The 22,098-nt window shown below is 43.5% G+C and overlaps 2 protein-coding genes across 2 annotated transcripts; both read left to right on the top strand.

Annotated features, from left to right (window-relative positions):
• Positions 1-3,627: 3,627 nt before the first annotated feature.
• LOC142940082 (arf-GAP with dual PH domain-containing protein 1) lies at positions 3,628-17,279 on the top strand. Its single transcript, XM_076082971.1, has 11 exons — positions 3,628-3,715; positions 6,127-6,257; positions 7,200-7,291; positions 9,576-9,658; positions 9,769-9,881; positions 11,804-11,950; positions 12,505-12,588; positions 12,691-12,753; positions 14,993-15,064; positions 16,303-16,534; positions 17,251-17,279. The coding sequence occupies exons 1-11, from the start codon at positions 3,628-3,630 to the stop codon at positions 17,277-17,279; spliced, it is 1,134 nt and encodes a 377-aa protein (XP_075939086.1).
• A 2,580-nt stretch (positions 17,280-19,859) lies between these two features.
• Positions 19,860-20,948, top strand: uts2r4 (urotensin-2 receptor 4). Its single transcript, XM_076082960.1, has one exon. It carries the CDS (start codon positions 19,860-19,862, stop codon positions 20,946-20,948), a length of 1,089 nt encoding a protein of 362 aa, XP_075939075.1.
• The last annotated feature ends 1,150 nt before the right edge of the window (positions 20,949-22,098 follow it).

Raw genomic sequence — 22,098 nt, 5'->3', positions numbered from 1 at the left:
AATTGACCAGAAGCTTTTCAAAGGTGCAAAAAAATAAGAAAAATAAAAAAAGGGGTTTTGAGGAAATCATTTGAGGGTCACACATCCTCAGATCTTAATCATAATGTCTTTAATCTGTGTTTATATGTATGTACGCTAATAATTACGTGCTAACCAAAGTGAGCAGCTAGACCTGCACAGCTGCAGCTTGTGTGGGATCACACATCCTAATACTAAACGGCTGCATTTGGTTTGTGTCGTACCGTATTGTAATGCAGAATGCTCTGCTTAGATATCCAGCTAGTAGACATGTGCTTTAATGAAGGCCAGGTCGGTGTAACCGCAGGTGTTCAAAGCCTGTTTGATGTGCTTTCATTCCCGTCTTTGCCCTCGTCTGTTGATACAGTTTCTGCTCTTCATTGCTCTGAGTCAGTGGGACTTCCCGACCCTCCCATGTCTGTTTTTAGCCTTCTCTTGAGGCGTGACAGGACAATTTTTGGTGACCTTATATTTTTGAGTAATTAATTAAGATACTATGCAATTATACGCCAGCTTAATAGTGAAGTGTAACATAAAAGAATAAAGGTTTATTGCAGTATGCGAACAAAATTCTAGTTTCTGTTTTATCTGATACAGACTTTGGATCTTAAGTGTTATCAGTTCACGCTTAATTCCTGGAATACAAAATAGCAGCAATGCAGCTGTTGTCAATGTATTGAAGCATTGAAGTCTTGGAGTGTGGGTCTCTCAAGTGACACCAACATCATCTCTCCAATCTGTCGTGATTCTGCTTAGACAGCTGAATCCCACTGACATGCAGCTGACAACCTCCGGTTCTGAAGTGAAGCCGATGCTTCATGTGTTAAAGCTGCATTCTCTCTCGTGTCCACCAGGGGGCGACTCCTCTGGTTGTATAGAAGTCTATGAGAAAATGACTCTACTTCTCTCTTGATTTATTACCTCAGTAAACATTGTAAACATGAGTTTATGGTCTCAATCTCTAGTTTCAAGTCTTCTTCAATACAGCATGATGTAAAACAAGTTATCGACGGACAAAATTATGAACTCGAGGCTTTAAAACTAGTAGTCCATCCACCAATGGGTGACGTCACTGTGACTACGTCCACTTCTTATATCCAGTCTATGCTCACATACGACTATTAATAAATACAAATATTAAAAACGTATTTATTTTGGGGTGCACATTTAGCTGTTTGCTGTCGCTATTTAGTTTAACATGTTACAAAGTGAAATGGTTGCCAATGGCAGCTTGTTAACTGTTAACTGTCGAGCCTCGCTGGACGTCGGAACTAATTCATATTTAGCACCAAGTTCGGAAGGATCGATTTAAACTTTGTGGGGCGACTCCTTTAACCTGATGTTTGGCTATACATCACAGGACGGACTGAGAGTCCAGACTCAAAGGCAGAGCCGCAGACAGGCCACGATATGTCAGAAGCACTCAGCGAGACACATACTAATGGCCTGGACCTGCTGCCATTTAGTCCCCGTCACACCCGGCGAGCTTCAAAATGCCACCAACTGCGTGCATATAAATCATCACAGAGACAATGTGCACAAATGAGATGGAAAATACAACTTTATTGTGCGGCCAAAAACTTTCCGTGGTTTGACTGTAATCGTGCAAAAGAGTGTGATTTTGTCGCCTCCGGCTTTATTGAACTACGTAAATAAATGATTGACAGGAAGATGAGAAGAGATAAACAGAGAGAGGGAGACAAGTCCAGGAGTTTGCTCGTGTCCTGTAGTCATTTATATCTGTACAAAATTACTTGACTGGTGTTATTTTGCAACTGAGTAAAAGGGATGAGGGGCTCTGAAACACACACACACACACACACACACACACACACACACACACACACACACACACACACACACACACACACACACTCAGACTTGAACCCCGATCAGTGAGGAGTGACCGACCCACGGCTTCGACGTTGTTAGTATCCGACTCTGAGACTGTCGGAGAGAGGAGGAAGATTTAGGTGAACGTTTACCGTTCAAGCACGAGGGAAGTTCTTTTAATAGTTTTTGTTATATTTCCACAGATTATCTTTTCCTTTTAAAATGTGCAGACTGCTGAGCTGCTGATTATGAGCAGCGCTGTGAGGCCTGTGAGTCTGCATGGTGCTGAGAGGAGGAGAGGGATATATGGGTTAAAACACGGATACATTTAGACTACAAAGGCCTGACCGCCTCACCTGCACACACACACACTACTACAGACAGTCACGACTGGAAGAAAAGTGGTGAACTGTTGCCACCTGCTGGCCACAACATGGAGCTACAACCAAGCGGCAGACTGTCAGGATGCAGTAAATCTACTCTACTGTTTGTTTTAAAAACATTTCATTCTACTGAATATTTCAGAGGAAAGTATTTTACTTTTTGCACCATCTATACATGAACAGAGAAGATATAACAGAGTCCACTTCTCTGGGAAGACTTCAGTCAGTTGTTTTAGTTTGTTTTTTTTAATTAAAGGCCACATGGAGGACTTGTGATGCAAGAAGAGTGTCAACATGTTCATCTTCCTTTGTCAATGTAAATAAGATGCAATAAAAACTCAAATACAAGTACAGTGATCAACAACAACACTGGAACCTGAAACGTAGTAACTTCAACACATTCAGCATTTATAATGGGTCAAATTAAATTAAATTAAACAAGCTGGCATTAACGTGTAATCAAACAATAAATAAAGTAATCCCTCATAATGCAACTATGGTCTCATTACACTTTTTTCAAATGTACTCAGGGCTGATTATAGTTGTGATTTTGTTTGTGATCACATCAAACTGTGAAAGACGTTTAATTACAGCCCTGCTCAGTGACTGAGGGAGTCATAGCAGCACTTTAACTCTATTGTTTTACATTAGGACTTCTCTTTATTAGACCTAAGTTCAAATTAATGAATTTGACCTGATCTGAACTTTAAGGACACTGTGTGACCCATGTGTGTTATTTACTGATTGTTTCCTTCATTACACTGAAATGTGTCTGCATTGTGTTAGCAACTATCCATCCTGTAATAGTGACTTATTCTAATGTTATATCCTAAAGAGAATAAAGCATTTCATCAAAAATCAACCCAACAATAAACGTATTGTATTAACTTTGAATAAACTGTGATTATTAGTTTGACAAGGTGACGGATCTACTTTATCACTGCGCCCTTTTTTCATGCCGCACACTTTGGCGCCGGAGAGATAAAGCGCATAGCGATCTAACCTCCAATTATGCGGAACAAGTTGGAACATTTCACTTCCTCGTGCGCGCACACCTCGGACAGGTCGGGCTCGTTGGGCTCCAGACCTTCGGCTGCAGCACGCGCTCTTTACCGGGGCCGCAGGGGGAGAGGAGAGGCAATGGACGTTTCCTTGAAGACACTTTCGTGAAGAGACTTTGATTTAAATCTTTCTTCAAACGGAGGAACAGCTCGTGCCCGCGTGCTGAAGACCCATACCTGTACGGACTTGCCCCCCTCCGTGAAGGACTCAGGAAGGGGGGAGTCGAGGAGGAGACACACCTTACCTGCTCTAAACGCGCCCCTCTCTCTCTCTCTCTCTCTCTCTCTCTCTCTCTCTCTCTCTGAAAGCGGAGGAATCTGAAAACTGAAAAATGTCGGCAAATGAGAGAGCCACGCGAGCACTGCGGGAGATCCTGCAAAACCCTGGAAATGACGCTTGTGCAGACTGCGGCGCACCTGGTAAGAAGAACAATATCTTTAATTGGCTCTAAAATATTAATGTATAATATACAATAATATATCTTGAATAAGTGAGTGACGTGCGGAGGGATTTACCTGTGGCGACATAAGAAGTACTTCATGCTACTTGATTTATTTCTCATTATACACAGTGAGTGTTGCACATTTAGTTTGTTCTGACCTTAGATGTGAGGTGAGAGGACAGAGCTCTGCTGGAGCTCCTCAGCAGTGAACAGCAGCCCAGGTGAAGGAGCCTCATAGTGGCCTTCTCTCTGGAGGCTGGAGGAGTTCAACAAGTGTGGACATGCAGAGTGAAGGGCTCCACAGCCTCACTCAGGGCCGTGAGCCGAGCCATGGAGGTCCTCTCAGAGCTCCTCTCAGAGGTCCTGGTCCCCTCAGAGGTCCCCTCAGAGGTCCTGGTCCTGGTCCTCTCAGAGGTCCCCTCAGAGGTACTGGTCCTCTCAGAGGTCCTGCAATGGGCTCACCTGGAGCTTATGTTCTGCTCCACAAAGGCAAAGCAACTTTGAGTTAAAAAGGTTAAAAGTTTTCAGGCTGGACGACAAACTCGCATATATTTGACCCTTTTTAATCTCATTATTTTACCATAAAATCACTGCAATAACCTGTAAAATACTCACTAGGCTCAATGATTTTCTTTATTTTCTTTCTTAGTTTTCTTTTGTTGTATTGATTGATTTGATTGTTCCATCTATTGTTCTGTTGTATCAGGTTTAACTCTGACCGTAGGTTGTCTCTCTGTTGAGCTTTCTGTTTTATTGTGTTGTTTTTGCTGCTTTGTGCGTCAAAGCACTTTGTAAACTCCGTCTTTAAAGATCCTATATTAATAAAGTTATTATTATTGTTAATAAATGCAGATACTGTCTTCGGTTATTCTTTAAAGGAGCTGTATTTAACAGCGTTAATATAGCAGCAAACCACTCTTGTCTCTGTACAGATTTAGTGGAGGTGTGTGTGTGTGTGTGTGTGTGTGTGTGTGTGTGTGTGTGTGTGTGTGTGTGTGTGTGTGTGTGTGTGTGTGTGTGTGTGTGTGTGTGTGTGTGTGTGTGTGTGTGTGTGTGTGTGTGTGTGTGTGTGTGTGTGTGTGTGTGTCAGAGCTTGTCTTTGCCTTTGTTGACATAGCCGGCCAGCCTCGTACCTTTTAGTGCACGTGAGCGTGCCCCACTGGTTAGCTCACAGCTGCCGCTCTGCACTGCGCTCATCTGCAGGTTACAGCTGAGAATGCCGGTTCTGCAGAGTGAAGTCAAAGCTTCATGTGTTAAAGCTGCATTCTCTCTAGTGTCCACCAGGGGGCGACTCCTCTGGTTGTATAGAAGTCTATGAGAAAATGACTCTACTTCTCTCTTGATTTATTACCTCAGTAAACATTGTAAACATGAGTTTATGGTCTCAATCTCTAGTTTCAAGTCTTCTTCAATACAGCATGATGTTCATTTAGTACATTATGGTCCATTTAGAGTCAAACAGACCATGAAGCAGGGGATGCTTTAGGGCGGGGCACCGTGTAGGTGATTGACAGGTCTCTACCAGAGACGTATACGGCGTCTCTACGTCACTCCTCCTCAGTCCACATATGGTCACTTACAAGGTCTGTACGCCAAAGCTGTGTTTACCGGCAGCCTGTAGAATGAGTGTGAGGGAGATAAGTCCGGTGTGTCAATGCAGGAAAACTCAGACAGTAGCAGGGCTCAAAGAGGATGTAGCAGTGATCCGCTCATGAGCTCAAGGGTTAAATTATCATAATCAGAGAAAGTGAAATGTTTTCCCTTGAGCAAGGCACTATAGCACTTTAAAAGTAGTGCTGTGATGGTCCGAAGGTTTTCTCTGTTTGTCTATTTGTAATATTACAATATATGACACATATTGGCTTTTTGTTCAACGCTGTCACAATAAGACTCCTCTGATTATGTATCATCTGTTGTTCGTGTTAACGGTTGTGTGATCTCAGAGGAGTTTATATTCCTGAGGGGATTTGGTGGTTGATCGGATCCAGGTCTCTGTGAAGATGTGGGCTCAACAGTCACCGACCTCCCGCTGTTTTCATCCATCTTATTGTTCTGTGACCATCAGACAGCCAGCAGCATGCTGGGTAGTGGAGTAGCCTCAGGTCCTAGCTGGGTTAGCTTAGCATCCATCAGGTCTCTCCTCTCTGGAGCAGTTTGGTGGCGTTTGGTCCGGCAGGTCTGTCTGGTTGTTTGGTGATCGTCTCAAAGTCTGCTGCTCTTAATCCTCACGCTTCCTTTTCACACGTTGATGAATGTATTCTGTCACATGTCGTTCGTGATAAACACGACAAAAACAAACAAAGACAAAAATGTGGTGAAATTCATGGGAGCTACCGACGACAGCATCTCTTCTCTCATCCACATACTCGCACGTCTTCCTGTCTGCAGATCCCGGGTGGGGCTCCTGCACCCTGGGCATCTTCATCTGCCTGGACTGCTCTGGGATCCACCGCAACATCCCCGACATCAGCAAGGTCAAGTCCCTGAGCCTCTCCCACTGGGAGGACCACGAGGTGCAGGTGAGTCCGCCACACTCACTAAAGTATTACGTGTACTTGCTTGTTTCTTAAGAAAACTTCTGACTCTTCTAAAGTGTTGAAGTTTTGCTTCTTAGTGAATGATTTTTGGCTGAAACAAATGCTTCCTCATTCCAAGAAGTTGTGACACCCCACTTCTTGTTTGTCTTTAAATATCATTATTATTATTGTAACTTCCCTGAAAGCACCCACTCTGGATGTTATCAGCCTGGTAGGTGTGGGTTAGAAGCTGTTATCATCTATTCACGTGGTTGATCCTCAATACGAGTACGGGAAGACGACGGCGACGCCTAGAGGCCGTTATGACGGCAGCACAGAAAGAAGTCATTTAACGATGTTTATGCGGCGACAAAGTCCGTGTGGGGAGGAGGTCAGGGGTCATGGACAGGTCTAACAAACACAGGACTTTCACCCAGGAGACCGCTGTTTGGGTCCCTACTGAAACCAACGTATTACACCGTAGTTTTGTTACGTAACGTACGTACTTCACTCACGCCAAGTTATTTCATCTACATAACAAACATACTTATGTTAACCCAACCCACAATCTACGAATCGTATGACGAATAATGGAAAAATAAGCGACAGACAAAATACTACAAAAGCTTAAAGTTAAGAAGAATCATAGCAGAACATTTATCTTTTCATTTCGGAGCCTTTATGAGGAGATGAATCATCGGGACAACACGATCTTGCCCAGTGCATTCCACAGTGCAGCAGATTCATGGACACCAGATGATGAATGATGTCGGTACATTTGCACATCGTCATCTGAAGATATTTGTTGCGTTTATCATCTCAGCTCTCAGATTTCTTCCTTTCTTGTACCACTGCTAAAGATTTGATGGCTGTGTTTGTAAATGTAAAACTGTGCCGAGGAGTCCTTCATGCTTGAATTGTCTCATTTCCGTGCGTGTTTGTTAGTTCATGGCTACGAATGGCAACGAGCTGATGAGGAGTAAATACGAGGCCGCTGTTCCCGTCTACTACTACAAACCAACCCACAAAGACTGCCAGTGAGTAGCCACAGACACACACACACACACACATTAAAACAAATGTGCTGTCAAATGTGCAATTCATACATTTTCTGTTTCAAACATTGTTTTTGTATTTTGTACAGTAATGTGAAAACAACTGGATGTATTCAAGCTTCTCACTAAAATGTGAATGTGAACACATCATGATAACGTTATAACGTACCTTCAGCCAGTACTCGTGTTCACTGAGCAGAGCCTGAAGGCATCATAATGTAACTGAAGTGATCCTCCCTTGGTTAGCTGTTAGCGGTGCTGCTAACGTTACTAGCTCTCCTCCTGTTGGTTAGCCGTTAGCGGTGCTGCTAACGTTACTAGCTCTCCTCCTGTTGGTTAGCCGTTAGCGGTGCTGCTAACGTTACTAGCTCTCCTCCTGTTGCTTTAAACACTGATTGATTGTTTACAGTGAAACATTGTCAGAGATCAGAGACTAGAAACACATGTTCTACTGAGTCAGTAACACTTTATTTACACTCTGATGGTTAACGTTAAACTGTGACAGCGCTCTACCGGAGCAGCTGTTGGCAGTGGTTTCCGTGTTCTTGGATTTGTCTCTTTTTGGGGTTTTCTAGCAGGAGGATTTGCTGAAGCTTGGTCAAGTTGTAGAGGGCGTGTCTGTGGTTCAAGTCTGGGCTTTGAATCTGCCAGTCAAGACACGGCATCACGACAGCAAAACCGATAATTGGGATTAAGAGGTGGTTGGAAGGAGTGCTCCGAGTTTTCCCTATTAATCATTCAACCTAACTGCCTTTGTTGTGGTTTAATAATTGAATCTATTAAACGTCGTATAAAAGTTTTAAGATCACAAAGGCAAGACCTTTAAATGTCTTGTTTGCGATTGAAGGATGGCAGAGAATGTCAAGAACATTCACCTCATCATATTACTAACGACGAGGGACGGTAGCGTGCGATGCGTTTATATTTCTTATCAATTACGCTGCACAGAAATATGACAAATAAAGTGATTAGCAGCAACACCAGAGAGGAGAACAGGAAGTGTTTGTTACTGCAGAATCTGAAGTGTTCCAGACTTAAAAACATGCGATCTGATTTAGTAGCATTACTTCTGAATGACTTTTGCCTTTTGGCGTTGGAGGAACCGGTGTCCGTGTTTGTGACTTGTGAGGGCATTCATCTTTGAGACATGATTGTATGTGTGCCACATCCTCACTAATAGCTGCTCTTAGAGTATTATAGTTACGTTGAACATCAGCTGGATCACAAGATCACACCAGTCTGGACCAATCAGCGTCCCGTGAGGAGCTACTGCCGCAACCGTTGGTCGAAAACAAAAAATGGCGGCTCCTAAACAAGATTAGCATAAATGTTGCAACAGCATAATTTTATTTTTTCTAAATGGAAAAGATGTTTTTTTGCTCTTCTCATCCAATCACCTGCCAAGTATTGTTCCAAGCAGTTTAACCACAAAGGGCTGATTGACAGGTCTCTACCAGAGACGTATACGGCGTCTCTACGTCACTCCTCCTCAGTCCAGATATGGTCACTTCCTGTTTATCGGTTGCAAAAAAAAATTCCATGATTGCGACGGCGAAATTGCCTAACTCGAGGCTTCAAAACTTCAGTCCACAAACCAACGGGTGACGTCACGATGACTACGTCCACTTCTCATACACAGTCTGTGTGTGTCACAAACCATTTGGCGCTTCAGGTCAACTTCAGGAGAAACTACTTCTACATTTTCAACAACTTTATTTGATCATAGAAAGCAGTTTGTGTTTCGCTGCTGACGAGAGAAAAGACCACTGATGTGCAAGTCGTTCAAGTCCTTCAATTCAGTTATTGTCTGCCGTATCGTGGAGAGTGTTTTTTTTGTCGACTGTCTCTTTGCTGCAGAGCTGCAGCCTCCAGATTACCTGAGACTCTCTGTCTCTAGTGTGTGTGTGTGTGTTGCGGCTGCACCGGTGCAGCTCCCACACAGGAATGTTAGGAATGCTGTTAATATGAAGCAGAGAATTATTCTTATTGGACAAGAGCAAAAAAAACGTCTCATGTAACCCGTCGGTTGACGAAGTCTTTGCTTAACTGAGGAAAACAAAGCGCGAGTGTTGAATTTGCCTGAGGGCAGCTCAAATCTCCACGCCCTTCTTACACACACACACACACACACACATGAAGCTCCTTCTTTATCTGGTCAGGTGGTTTTGGGACAAACCATTTTTTTTGATTCGCTGTTTGCTCACAGCTGCTACTTTTCTTACAAGCTCGCTCTGTTGACACTTCGTCTGTTCTTTTGTGTGTTCAGGACGTTGAGGGAGCAGTGGATTAGAGCAAAGTACGAGAGGAAGGAGTTCTCCGAGCCTGGGAAGAACTTCACGTATGAGGAAGGTGAGTGTGTGCCCACACACACACACACACACACACACACACACACACACACACACACACAGAACACATTCACGCTGATAACGAATGACCTTTGCTTTTTTTTTCTGCAGGAACTAGAGATGGCATGTTGATGAAGAGGGGGCGGGACAACGGGCAGTTCCTCAGCAGGCGATTCGTCCTCTCGGAGTGGGAGGGGACTCTGAAGTATTTCACCAAATATGATGTAAGCAGCAGTTGTTAATCAGACAACACGCACTTACACCTAACACTAACCCGCAGCACAACCAGTACCCTGCTGTAATCAGACACTTTATAACACACTTTATAATCATACCAAACGCCCACTATAGTCATGTGTACCTGCCTCCTCTGCTCAGACGAGCTCAGCAGCCTCCTCTCTGATTCACTAAGCTGTACACCGCCCACAGCAGTCGGGCTGTCTGTCACAGTAAACCAGCTCAAGGGCTGTGGGAGTAGTATGTTTAAGAATACTACAAATAGACTGTCACTCTCATTTGTGGATATGGATTTCCACATTATGTCTCGGCAGACGGATGTCTTTTCTTATTGTTATGATCTTCCTCCCTGTGTAATATGTCGTGTTCTCCAGGTTTCTCTCTCACAGTCACGGCCGTGATAAAAGTCAAAGTGTCGCTCAGGTGCTCCGGGGAGCTGGTTTGGGTTTCAGAACATTTTTGAGCTGTGTAAAATATTCAGGCCCAAGAACACTGAGCAAAACATTACAATACACCAAAACCAATGTTGGTAATAATCATTGACATAAAAACACCCTCATACAGTCACAGCAGTGATACAAGTTTATGTTTAAGGATTATTTACACAGTTTAACCATCACGATGTGAAATAAAGTTTAAAAATATGCGATCAGGACATGATTTATGCTTTCTGTTCGCTGATCTCTGAAGATATCAGGAGGAGAGCTAGTAACGTTAGCAGCACCGCTAACGAGGTTCACTTCAGCTACACTATGATGCCTTCAGGCTCTGCTCAGTGAACATGAGTACTGGCTGAAGGTACATTATAACGTTATCATGATGTGTTCACATGTCATCTGTAAAATGTAGTTTTGGCGATAAACTCGAATGAATCCAGTAGGTTGAAGGAGATGTTTATGAATATGAAATAGATATTAGAGATGAACTATGAGCTGTTTGACTTCCTAACACGAGCTCTAAGCACTTAATTATATATCGTCAAAGATAATAATGACAAGATTTGTTTTAACCAATAAAAATACAATCTTTTATTTCCTTATCATTTGAATTCTGTGTTTTTATAAAGAAAAAACTATAAATGACTAAAACAAAGTAAAGTAAAACAACAAAGGGATCAGTGACGAGTAGATAATAGCTCCAGAGATTATTGTCATGTGGCCCCAAGCCTCGATACCCGGCACACACTTTCACTCCAGAACTCTACTTCTTTTATGGCGAAGCAGCAAAAACTCAAAAAGTCCATTAACATGAACGATCAAAACAAGGACAGCAGGACGAGGTTAATTCATTGTATCATGAAGATTGGAATAAAAAAGTGAAACTTTAGATGGAATAAAACAGCATTAAGAACAGAATGTGGATAAACATGTTGACAGTGAAATAATCAGATCTACAGTAATCGGTCTGCATCAGTTGATCCTCGTGTTGCTGAAGAGAGGACACGTCTGCAGGTACAGTGTGAGGACTCCGTGTTGTTGAGCCGTGCATCATTAGAGCTTCGTTTGTTCTCACGCTTGGTGCCGTAGCAGACGGCGAGCAGCGAACTCCGAGCATGAACGGAAGGTTTATACTCTCTGAGCTGCGTTATTCTCCAGAGGACCAGAGGACGTACGGACGAAGTGAACTGTGAGGAATCAGACAGACAACGAGTGTAACTCAGAGATCTGTAGGTGTAACCAACAAAAAGCCATAAACTAACCTCCACTATAGAGCGGAGGGATTGTAATGATCTGTAAACTCATATCTCATATTCATGGATACTTTATACAAACCTGTAAAGAAAGAAGTCAAGTATTAAATGTGTTATGAAGAAACAAAGGTTGAACATCCTGTAAACTGTTTGATTTGGCTGCAAAATATCTCAAATGTAGATTTTGAAGACCACCCCCCCCCCCCCTCTCTGCTGCAGGCTAAGGAGCCCAAAGCAGTGATCAAGGTGGACACCATCAACGCCACCTTCCAGCATGAGAAGATAGGGAACCCCAACGGCCTGCAGATCACCTACCTCAAAGACTACAGCACCCGCAACATCTTTGTCTACCATGACAACGGCAAGGTGTGTGTGTGTGTGTGTGTGTGTGTGTGTGTGTGGTGATCAGTGCGTATGACGAATATAAAGAGAAAGAAACTGTTTGTTTCCAGAGATGCATTGTGGGACTGTAAGAAACTAACCTACCTTAAAGCATCAGCTGCCGTTGTTAGTTGGTGTTTTTTGTGGGCGAGTCTCCGAAACCTCCTCAAACCGTTTGCACCACTTTCTGCTGATGGACATCCGTCAGCTTATGACATTCTAGCTCCATATCTGTCCTTTAGTGTCATTCATGAATACACATTGACATAATTGATAAATATATTTGATTCAGTCTTTATAGCTGCACATTATTATTTTCACTATGACGGACTTTAAATAATATAATCACACTTTATGATTCTGTAAAGAGTAAATTAAAGGTGGAAAAAGAGGCTTTAAATAAGTGGCCATTATATATATATATACAGTATATACATCGATATATATGTATTTATATATATAGTATATACAGTTAGATATCGAGGAACAGCAATACACAGGAACAGGTCATGGAGGTCTCCTCTCTCTGTCTCCATTAGGAGATCGTGGACTGGTCTAATGCCATTCGTGCAGTTCAGCTTCACTATTTAAAGGTGGCCTTTCCAGGGGCTACCGATGCTGAGGTGAGCGCACACACACACACACACACACACACACTGTATTTAAACTTACTGCATCCTCATGGTGTTATTCTTTCACCTTTCACTTTGCTTGTTTGTTTTCAGCTGGTACCCAAACTTACCCGGAACTTTCTGAAGGAAGGATTCATGGAGAAGACGGGTCCCAAGGCAAGTGGCACACACACACACACACACACACACACACACACACACACACACACACACACACACACACACACACACACACACACACACAGACAGATACAGAGGCACTGTACAGCTTTAAGTGTAGAGCTTTTCTTCTTTGCTATATTTTCATTTCCTCACGTGTTTCTCCGAGTGCAGCGGTCGGCTCTTACATCAGCATCAAACACCAATGGTCACCAGTGGATGTCAGTTAGCTTTAATATACAATAGGACAACAATAAACCATGTTCAACAAACCTTTCAATATTCAGGATTAAAATCTGTCTTACATAACTACATAAGGTATCTGTAGCCAGTGATACTAACAGTTATTTTCATTTCTACTGGAATCTAATTGCATTAGTAATAACCAGATGTAATCACAACATATTTAACAACAAGGTTAATATAAAACCTTGTTCACGTGTAGAGTTGTTCTGATACCGGTACCAGGATCAGAAACGCCTCTGATAGCCTTAAACGCTGGATCGTACACGAGTCTATGCACCGATCAGATAGCACGTTAAAGCTAAAGCATCCCCTGCTTTATGGTCTGTGTGACTCTAAATGGACCATAATGTACTAAATGAACATCATGCTGTATTGAAGAAGACTTGAAACTAGAGATTGAGACCATAAACTCATGTTTACAATGTTTACTGAGGTAATAAATCAAGAGAGAAGTAGAGTCATTTTCTCATAGACTTCTATACAACCAGAGGAGTCGCCCCCTGGTGGACACTAGAGAGAATGCAGCTTTAACACATGAAGCGTTTGTACATACCCGTGCAGTCATGCACAGCGTAATATTAGAATACCTGCACACAGGATTCAGACCGAACGGCAAGAAACCTGATCGTCAGCAGCGAATAAACCGGTTCTGTTTCCAGACAGACACAGACTCGGCTTAGTCTCCGTCTGTCGGGCCGAGAGATGAAAGGACTCGCTAACGTGCTGCTTTTGGGCTGATATGCTGAATGCATGTCATGAACTAATTTCCCTCACGCACGTGTGAGACATATTTGTGGAAGGAGTCACTGGCGAAATGGAGAAGGGAACGTCGGTCGCTCAGGCTCGAGCCACACGGAGAAAATCAAACACTTTAATGAGGACAGTTTGGCAGCAGTCTGGGACGTGAGCGTCCCCGGCGCTCTGGAAGCTGCTCATGCACTTCAATAAACTCTCAGCGTGTTTGTCTTCTCAAATTCAGTTTACGAGTTTTATGAAATTGATGCTTTAAACATTCAGACGCGGCTGCCGAGAGGAACAGCAGCTTCAGTACTCGGCACAAACAGGAAATACAGTGACACTTGTCTAGTTATTTCAGAAGGGAATCTTACACGACTGGTTCAGTGTTCTTGACAAAGTGGTGGAACGAGGCTGCAGTCGTGAATGAAACACCAGCAGCACACACTCATCCCTGCTCAGTCTCCGTCCGTTATCAATAGTTTAGTATGTTGGTAGAGCTGTACCGAATAGTTTGAAGCTTCAAAGCTTCATCACGGTAACGTTTGAATTTTAAATTGAATTTTTGCCCGTGTTTTTTTCTTGGGTGATGACGTCATAAAACACGACAACATACGTTACATTTGAAGCTTCATTTGAAAGCCTGGAGAGAAGCTTTGAATGTTAAAGTAAATGAGGTACGGTCCTTATTGTTGCTGATACAGAAATATGTTTTTTGACTTTCAGTGCAGGAACAGTTTGCCTCCACAGACTAACAACTAGAAATGTACAAAATGTACACGATTGATTTCACCTTTTTGAGAAGTCATCGGCTATTTGATGATTTATAAAATAATAATTCACCATCATTTGTTGCAGCCCCAGTTACTTTAGTAATCGACGGTCTGAGATGAAGTATCAGGAAACATTTAGGAGCATGGTTCACTTTTTAAATTTAAAAACCAGACTGACACCACCTTCAGTACAAGCACAAAGCTGCTTTGTGTGTCTCTCTGTGTTCTCTGTCTCTCTCGCCTCATGTCTGTCTCTCTCACCTCATGTCTGTCTCTCTCACCTCATGTCTGACTGTCTCGCCTCATGTCTGTCTCTCTCACCTCATGTCTGACTGTCTCACCTCATGTCTGTCTCTCTCACCTCATGTCTGACTGTCTCACCTCATGTCTGTCTGTCTCACCTCATGTCTGTCTGTCTCACCTCATGTCTGACTGTCTCACCTCATGTCTGACTGTCTCTGTCAACTTCTTTGTCTTTCCAGCAAACGGAAGGCTTCAAGAAGCGCTGGTTCACTCTCGACCAGAGGCGACTCATGTACTTCAAAGATCCGCTGGTACGGCATCTTTTTACACACACGCCCACGCACGTCAGGAAGACTTCCGAATAGAATCAGTTTCTCTTTCAAGTCTTCAGTTGATTTTGTAACAACCAACAACGTCTTGATATGAATTAACATCATGGAGAGTGGAAGGGTTCCTCTTTCCTTACGCAAGTTAGATTAAGGAGATGATGTTCGGGTTGTGACTCAGTGGTAAGAGGGTGATATAAGGTCCTTTCATTCATACACAACATTATTATACATGTGGCTTTAGTGCTATGACCTTACAGTACGGATTGCTGTGTTTTGAACGCTAGCTTCATCCTGTAAGATACATCAAACACTTCAACAAACAACTTCATTTATGTGATATCAGCGCTTGAAAGGCAGAGACGTTGATAAAGTGTGATTCTGAGTCATTGAAAGAGGTGGAGTGGTGCTTTTATCACAGAGGCTTGCGTTGAGAGGGGGCGGCTCAGATTGCCCAAGACTTGGCTAAATACTCATCAGATAGCTAAGACAGCTCAGCATTGTGGCTGATGCAATAGTCCAACGGAGAGGTGCAACGGTTGTAGGTGACCGAAATGCCCGACTTACCCCGAGAGAGTAAGACAAGAAACACTGGCAGATGAAAGCAAGAGGAAGTCTAGTGAAGTTGAGCGTGGACTGGGAATATGTGGAGGAAGCTCGAAGTGTAGTTTGATCGCTTGGAAACGATGCATGTTTGATGTTGTGTGTTCAATGGTTCACTGTGCATTGAAGAGCAGTTTGTTCACACTTCTGCTGAACGCAGAGAGATCTATTTGAGGTGATTGGTGGTCTCACCTTTCAGAACAAAGTTAAAGGAACTTTATCCCGAAAATGACCGTTGAATATCAAATACTCACCCGCAGACGTTTTTCTCGCATGCCTCCACGGTGAACAAAGAATCCAAAACATTGATGAACTGAAGTAAATTGGGGCCAAAAAACGTCACCGTAAAAAGTCAGGAGATCACCACAGTCGATAGGATTCGTCCTATTGTTTCCATCAGTGTGTGTGTATGAAAATGGATGACAATCCATCCGGTAGTTGTTGAAATATCTCAGTCTGGACCAAAGAGGAAGACGGAAGACATTGCCATCCCACGAGCCATGCAGCTAGGCTAGGCTAGTCCTGGGAGCTGAGAGAAGCACTAAACCTTTTGTCACCGTGCCTCAAACTCAGAAGTATTCATCTCACCTGCGTTTCTCTCACTCTCCCTCCCTTTGAAGGACGCCTTTGCCAAAGGTGAGGTGTTCTTGGGGAACAAGGACCACGGTTACAGCGCCTCCCCCGGCCTGCCTGCTGGCACCCACTGCAACGGCGCCTGGCAACACGGTATCACCATAAAGACACCCGAGCGCAGCTTCCTGTTTACATGCGAGTCAGAGAGCGAGCAGCAGGATTGGCTGAAACACTTCGATGATGTCATGAATGCTGTGATGTCCCCTCAGGAGTACACAAGTAAGAATTCAGAACTTTTGGACAGTCACGGGATATTTATGAGCTATTAGGCTTTATAAGTCAACTCATTGAGTTCTAACATGGGTTACATACTAACTATGTTAGTATGTAACCCATGATTCTGTTAGTATGTAACATACGTAACAACGTTAGTAAGTTACTGTTGTAAATGTGTTAGTATGTAACTATGTAAGGACGTTAGTACGTAGATACGTTAGTACGTAACGTGTGTAAATATGTTAGTATGTAACGTGTGTAAATATGTTAGTATGTAACGTGTGTAAATATGTTAGTATGTAACAACGTTAGTACATAGTACGTAACGTTACGTACTATGTACTAACGTACCTATTTGAACCGAACCCTTGAACTTTTCCTAGCCCTACCCAAGTAGTGTCGCAACGTGAAATAAGAGTCATGATGTCGTTGTGGGACTCATTGGCAAACAGTTCAGGAATGACGACGTGTTGAATTATCTAAACTTTGTGCTGTAAAGTATGAGTCCAATGGTGGATCGTTTTAGTTTTGCATCTTGCGTTAGAGAGTCTGCTCCGGTACATTTCTTATGTACGGCAATAAAAGACTACACTTATGTCATTATAATAATCACAATTCTTTAAACCCTGAGGCTCTATTGCATTAGTCATAGAAAATGATTTGTCTATTTGGATAAAGGAGCATTTCTCTCTAACTTTGGGCTTTGATTTGTGTTGAAGTGGAAGCCTTGTTCAGGCACCGGCATTGATGGACCAGAGGCCTGCGGGACCATCTCCTCTCCTCTCAGCCAATCACCAGTCTGACACCGGACCCACATCGGTTCTGCCACTGAGCATGTCATCGCACCAAAATCTGACCTTCATCACTAATATGCTCAGACCGGAGCTAGTCCCAAGTCCCAACGGTGCTCTTTGGGAACTGGGTTAGATATGCAGACCAGAGGACCGAGGCATTATGTTTTTGGTAAATGAAAAACATTGTCGAGCCCAAATAACTAGAAACACATAAATGTACAGTGATAATCATAATATTTGATTTTGTTATGGTGACAGCTTTGATGTTTTACTGCAGTCTAAACATCGTCCTGTGTGTCGGTGGACTGATTTGTTTATTATGGTAAAATAATGCAGTTGTTGGTTTATTAGATGATCAATGTGAGATCTAAGCAAAGCCTCGGTCCTCTTGTATTCAGTGTTTGGTTTCAGGTGTGAGGTGATGATTGGGTAACACTCACACGGTACCGGGGGGGGGGATGGGTCAGACGGGTCAGGACAGGACAGAAAACAGGACAGAAAACAGTTGTATCTCAAAAAATACTTTTGATCTTTTTCTAATTATATTTTTCTTTCACGATAGCAATTTTATTAATCGGTTGTTTTATGTAAACTTTTGTAACTTTGTATTCAGCAGAAGTATTTCAGTCCAGTGTGTGAGCTACAGCTGCATCACGCTGCTTATCGTGCTGTTTCAGTCCTAAAGGTCAGAGTGTCTGCCATGTCTCTGCAGACACTCTGACGCTACCTTTGTGTTTCTCTGAAGACAAATGCTGGTTTTGTAAGTAGTTTTTGAGACATGTGAGTACGTCTGTCACAGACACTGAAGGAGGTTTACTCATGCATTGGGACGGAGAAGCTGGAAGCACTGCACGCCATTACATGGTGTAACAGCGCCTCCATGTGGCAGACTACATACGCTAAGTCTCTGTTAAAACAAACTATAATTCCAGTAAAAATTTACTTTGATATAAAGAAATAATCGATACATTTTACTGTTGTTTTCCTTTTCTCTTCTTTGTTTGAAGAGTCTCCTTTCTTTATTAAAGGCATTTCTATACTTGAGCATGGCTGACTGACATACCACATGGAAATATTGATGATCACTAATAAAAATATTTCCTCTGGAAGCTTTCAAGGAATCTCTGTACAAATGTGTGCACAAATATATTATTAAATCGTTTTAAAAATACTTGCTTTTTGCATATTATCACTCCTCAAACAGACCACCCTGAACCCATCCAGTGCATCTCTAGAGATGTCCTTACATACTATTCTGTGTGGAGTTTTTCTATAAATATAGAGATCTGAATTCCTGCACAATGACCTTAAATATATATTTAAGTAAAAATTAGCAGAAACTTATATTCTTTAACTCTAAATAAACTGAGAACGACGGTGTGAAGATAAGGATTCCAGCAACAAACAAAGAAAGCAGATGAGCTCATACCTGTAATAAGAGCTGCAATTAATAAATACTAATTTCTTCTATTATGTATGCACGTAGGATGTGTTTGCCTGTTGGACGTGTGTGTGTGTGTGTGTGGTTGTGGACAATTTCCCCCAGATTTTCATAAAGATCTCTCAAAAGAAAGAAGGGATTTCTGAGTGTCTAGAACTACAGAGGCAGCAGACCCGAGAGGCCCGAGAGAAATACCTCATAAATCTAAAGGCCATTGCAAGTTTTTCACCCTGGTGAGAAAGAGTTAGGACGGAGGAGAGAAGAAGGAGAGGAGGGAGAGTGACCAGGAGAACCCCAAAGCTCAGAGACACAAAAGTCTTCTACCAAACGGGAGGGAGTCAAATGGACCAAACGGAGGTGTGGAGGAGCGCCGGTGAGCGTTAACGTGGATCATCTGGAGAAAGCGAAGGATCTGTACCACTAAAGCGCCTTCATGCAGGTAGAAATCTGGACAAGAGAAGACTTTTGACTGGATGTAGTACGATGATTCAACCCGCACTCGGTGCAATCGAGAAGAAAAAAAACAACCAAAAGCGCTCAGGTTTTTTCTGTATGTGTTGAAAGTGACATAATGAGACTCTGCCTGGAAGTGTCAGCAACTCAAGTCCTGATCCAGCACATCTCTGCCCTGCAGGAGCTTTACCGCAGTTTGTCAAGTTGAAAGGCAGCGTCCCAACTCGCCACTTTTGGAGACAGACGGGGATCATGGCTCGGTTGAGGACTTTATTTTTGGGGACAAGCGCTACAAGCTACAGGAAGCTGCGTAGTCACTGAAGCTGCTGGCCATGTCAGTGCTGTACTGTCTCTTGACACCTATTGCCCATTAGTGCTGTTTCTTTGGATTTGTCTCCAACAATTTACAGAATTTAACAAAGTTGTAAAAGCAATGCTTCTCCCCTGGATTGTGCTGGACGTACCTTTTAAAAAACGATCATAATCCTCAATCCGTGTTTTGCATCACTGCCTGAAATGTTCGTACAGACTTTAAAACCTTTTCCAATTGAATGCAGGAGTCAACCGTGAAACAGCTCCGCGTGAATTGGCTCTGAAGCATCAGGGCCCGACCTCTGACCTTTTGATCTGTGACCCTGCGATGAACTGCACTTCTAATGCCACCATCACGCCACAGCTGGACCTAGTCCTGAGCCCAGGGGCTGGAGATGGAGGGTCCCAGGAGAGCGGCGGTGGCGGTGGAGGCGGCGGGGGCCTCTGGGTGACGTTCCTGCTCGGTGCCACGCTGATGATCATGTGCGCCATGGGCGTGGTGGGCAACACGTACACGCTCATCATTACCCGCTCGGCCGCTTTGCGCCGGACAGGTTCCATGTACGTTTACATCATCAACTTGGCTCTGGCAGACCTGCTCTACCTCTCCACCATCCCCTTCGTGGTCTGCACCTACTTCGCCCACGACTGGCTGTTTGGCGAGGCCGGCTGTCGCATCCTGCTGAGTCTCGACCTCCTCACCATGCATGCCAGCGTCTTCATTCTGGTGGCCATGAGCCTGGAACGCTACCGCGCCGTGGCAAGGCCCTTCAGCGCGCACAGGTCCTCGTCCCGTAAGCGAAGGCTGGCGGCAGGGATTATCTGGGGGTTGTCTTTCGTGCTAACGCTTCCCATGATGGTGATGATCCGACTCAGCGAGGGCAAACCAACCGCGGCTGGTTTGGTGAAGAGGATCTGCTTCCCTACCTGGACCCCTGAGGCCTTCAAGGCTTATCTCACCGTTCTGTTTCTAACAAGCGTTCTAGTTCCTGGACTGGTAATCGTCGGGCTGTATGTGGGGCTGGCCAGCCGCTACTGGGTCGTGCAGGCTAGTTTAGGAGGCAGCAGCCGGTCCGCCCGGAGGAGAGGACTCAAGCAAAAAGTCGTGTCGATGATCTTTTGCATTGTTGTTGCCTACTGGGCTTGTTTCTTGCCCTTCTGGGGGTGGCAGCTAGCCAAACTGTTCTCTCCAGAGTCCCTGAAGTCTTTCTCTCCAGCCGCTCATAATTACGTGAATTTCTTCGTGACGTGCCTGACCTACGGGAACAGCTGCATCAATCCGTTTCTTTACACTCTTCTAACCCGGAACTATAAAGATTACTTGGCCCAGAAAGGTCAGTCCGTGGGTTCGAGCAGGGCCGACCCCGTGTCAGCTGTGACGACGCCACTGCAGGAGCTCTCGTTGACGAATAAATGACGACTGAGCGACAAAACGTTGTGCTGCTCATCAGCCTGAGAGAGGACTTTTTTTTGTGGTAGTAATTGTGTACAAAAGTGGAAAATATTTGTGAGACGCTTGTTATCTCAGGTGGCATTCTCTACAAACGTTGTCGATGCTGCAAACATATTGGGTGTGATGCGACACAGTTCCTGCTCTGTTTAACCAGAGCTGTGAAGGATTCACAGGAACTCAGCACAGCAGGTGGATGTTTGCTGACATGAAAGTCTGACTGCAAGTCTTCTGGTTGTTCTGTTTTATAATCTAATACTTATCCCCACATGTACAGTACAAATGCCTGTCTAACAATCTCCACATCATGACATATTTGAAAGCATCTATAAAACTACTGATATTTGGGTTCAAATGTGAGTTAAAAAGGTTTCACTAGCCTTGAACAAGTTATAATATGGAAAATATTATACTGGTGGCTAGAATTGATCATGTCACTCATATACTTCACAATTACTCTGAACATTGTGATGATTTGAACAAATTAAATGTTAACTGCTTCATTTTTTTTCTTTCACTCGTCTATTTGCCATCCAGGTGACACACACACACACACACACTCACACACACACACACACTCACACACACATGTAAAGGATGATTTCATGGACTCTCTGGGAATGTGGTCGCACCGTGCCACATTCCTCGGCCTCGAGCCACGGCTTCTTGGAGTCCTCCTGCAAATTGTCTCTGCGAGAATGTACTTCATGTCTCCTCTGTCGTACACGGTCCCTCTTTATGTCATCGTCCTGTTAGCCTTAAATATGCATCTAATGGTAACTACGAAATACAGACACCAATACAGGAAGTAGTACATTAAACACCTAAATGTGTATTTTAGATGTTTTTTAGTCTGAAAAAAGAAGTTATGGAAGCAAAATAGATCAAAGTCTCTATAACTGACAGGTGCATGAAATCGCGATGTTTTTGCCTGCAGCGTCTCGCTTTAAATGCATCTTGACAAAATCTCTTCTTAGTTGTAACGTGATCTTAAACTTCTCCGTCCTCTATGAACACCTCCTCTAAAGGTGTCACCGCCGCAAAATGTTGACTGAAAAACCTGCATGAATTGTAACATCACAGCTCACTCTGTTGTCAAATAGTCAAAATATGAACG

The sequence above is a fragment of the Anarhichas minor genome, unplaced genomic scaffold, assembly GCF_050575085.1.
Source record: "Anarhichas minor isolate MPS153535 unplaced genomic scaffold, ASM5057508v1 ptg000114l, whole genome shotgun sequence".
NCBI classification, from domain to species: domain Eukaryota; kingdom Metazoa; phylum Chordata; class Actinopteri; order Perciformes; family Anarhichadidae; genus Anarhichas; species Anarhichas minor.
The sequence above is the reverse complement of the archived record's forward strand: the minus strand, read 5'-3'. Positions and strand labels throughout refer to the sequence as shown.

Coding starts and splice junctions, on each gene's coding strand:
- LOC142940082 (XM_076082971.1), top strand. CDS start 3,628: ATGTCGGCAAATGAGAGAGCCACGCGAGCACTGCGGGAGATCCTGCAA. Junction 9,659..9,768: donor GAACTTCACGTATGAGGAAG/GTGAGTGTGTGC, acceptor TTTTTTCTGCAG/GAACTAGAGATGGCATGTTG. Junction 11,951..12,504: donor TCTACCATGACAACGGCAAG/GTGTGTGTGTGT, acceptor TGTCTCCATTAG/GAGATCGTGGACTGGTCTAA.
- uts2r4 (XM_076082960.1), top strand. CDS start 19,860: ATGAACTGCACTTCTAATGCCACCATCACGCCACAGCTGGACCTAGTC.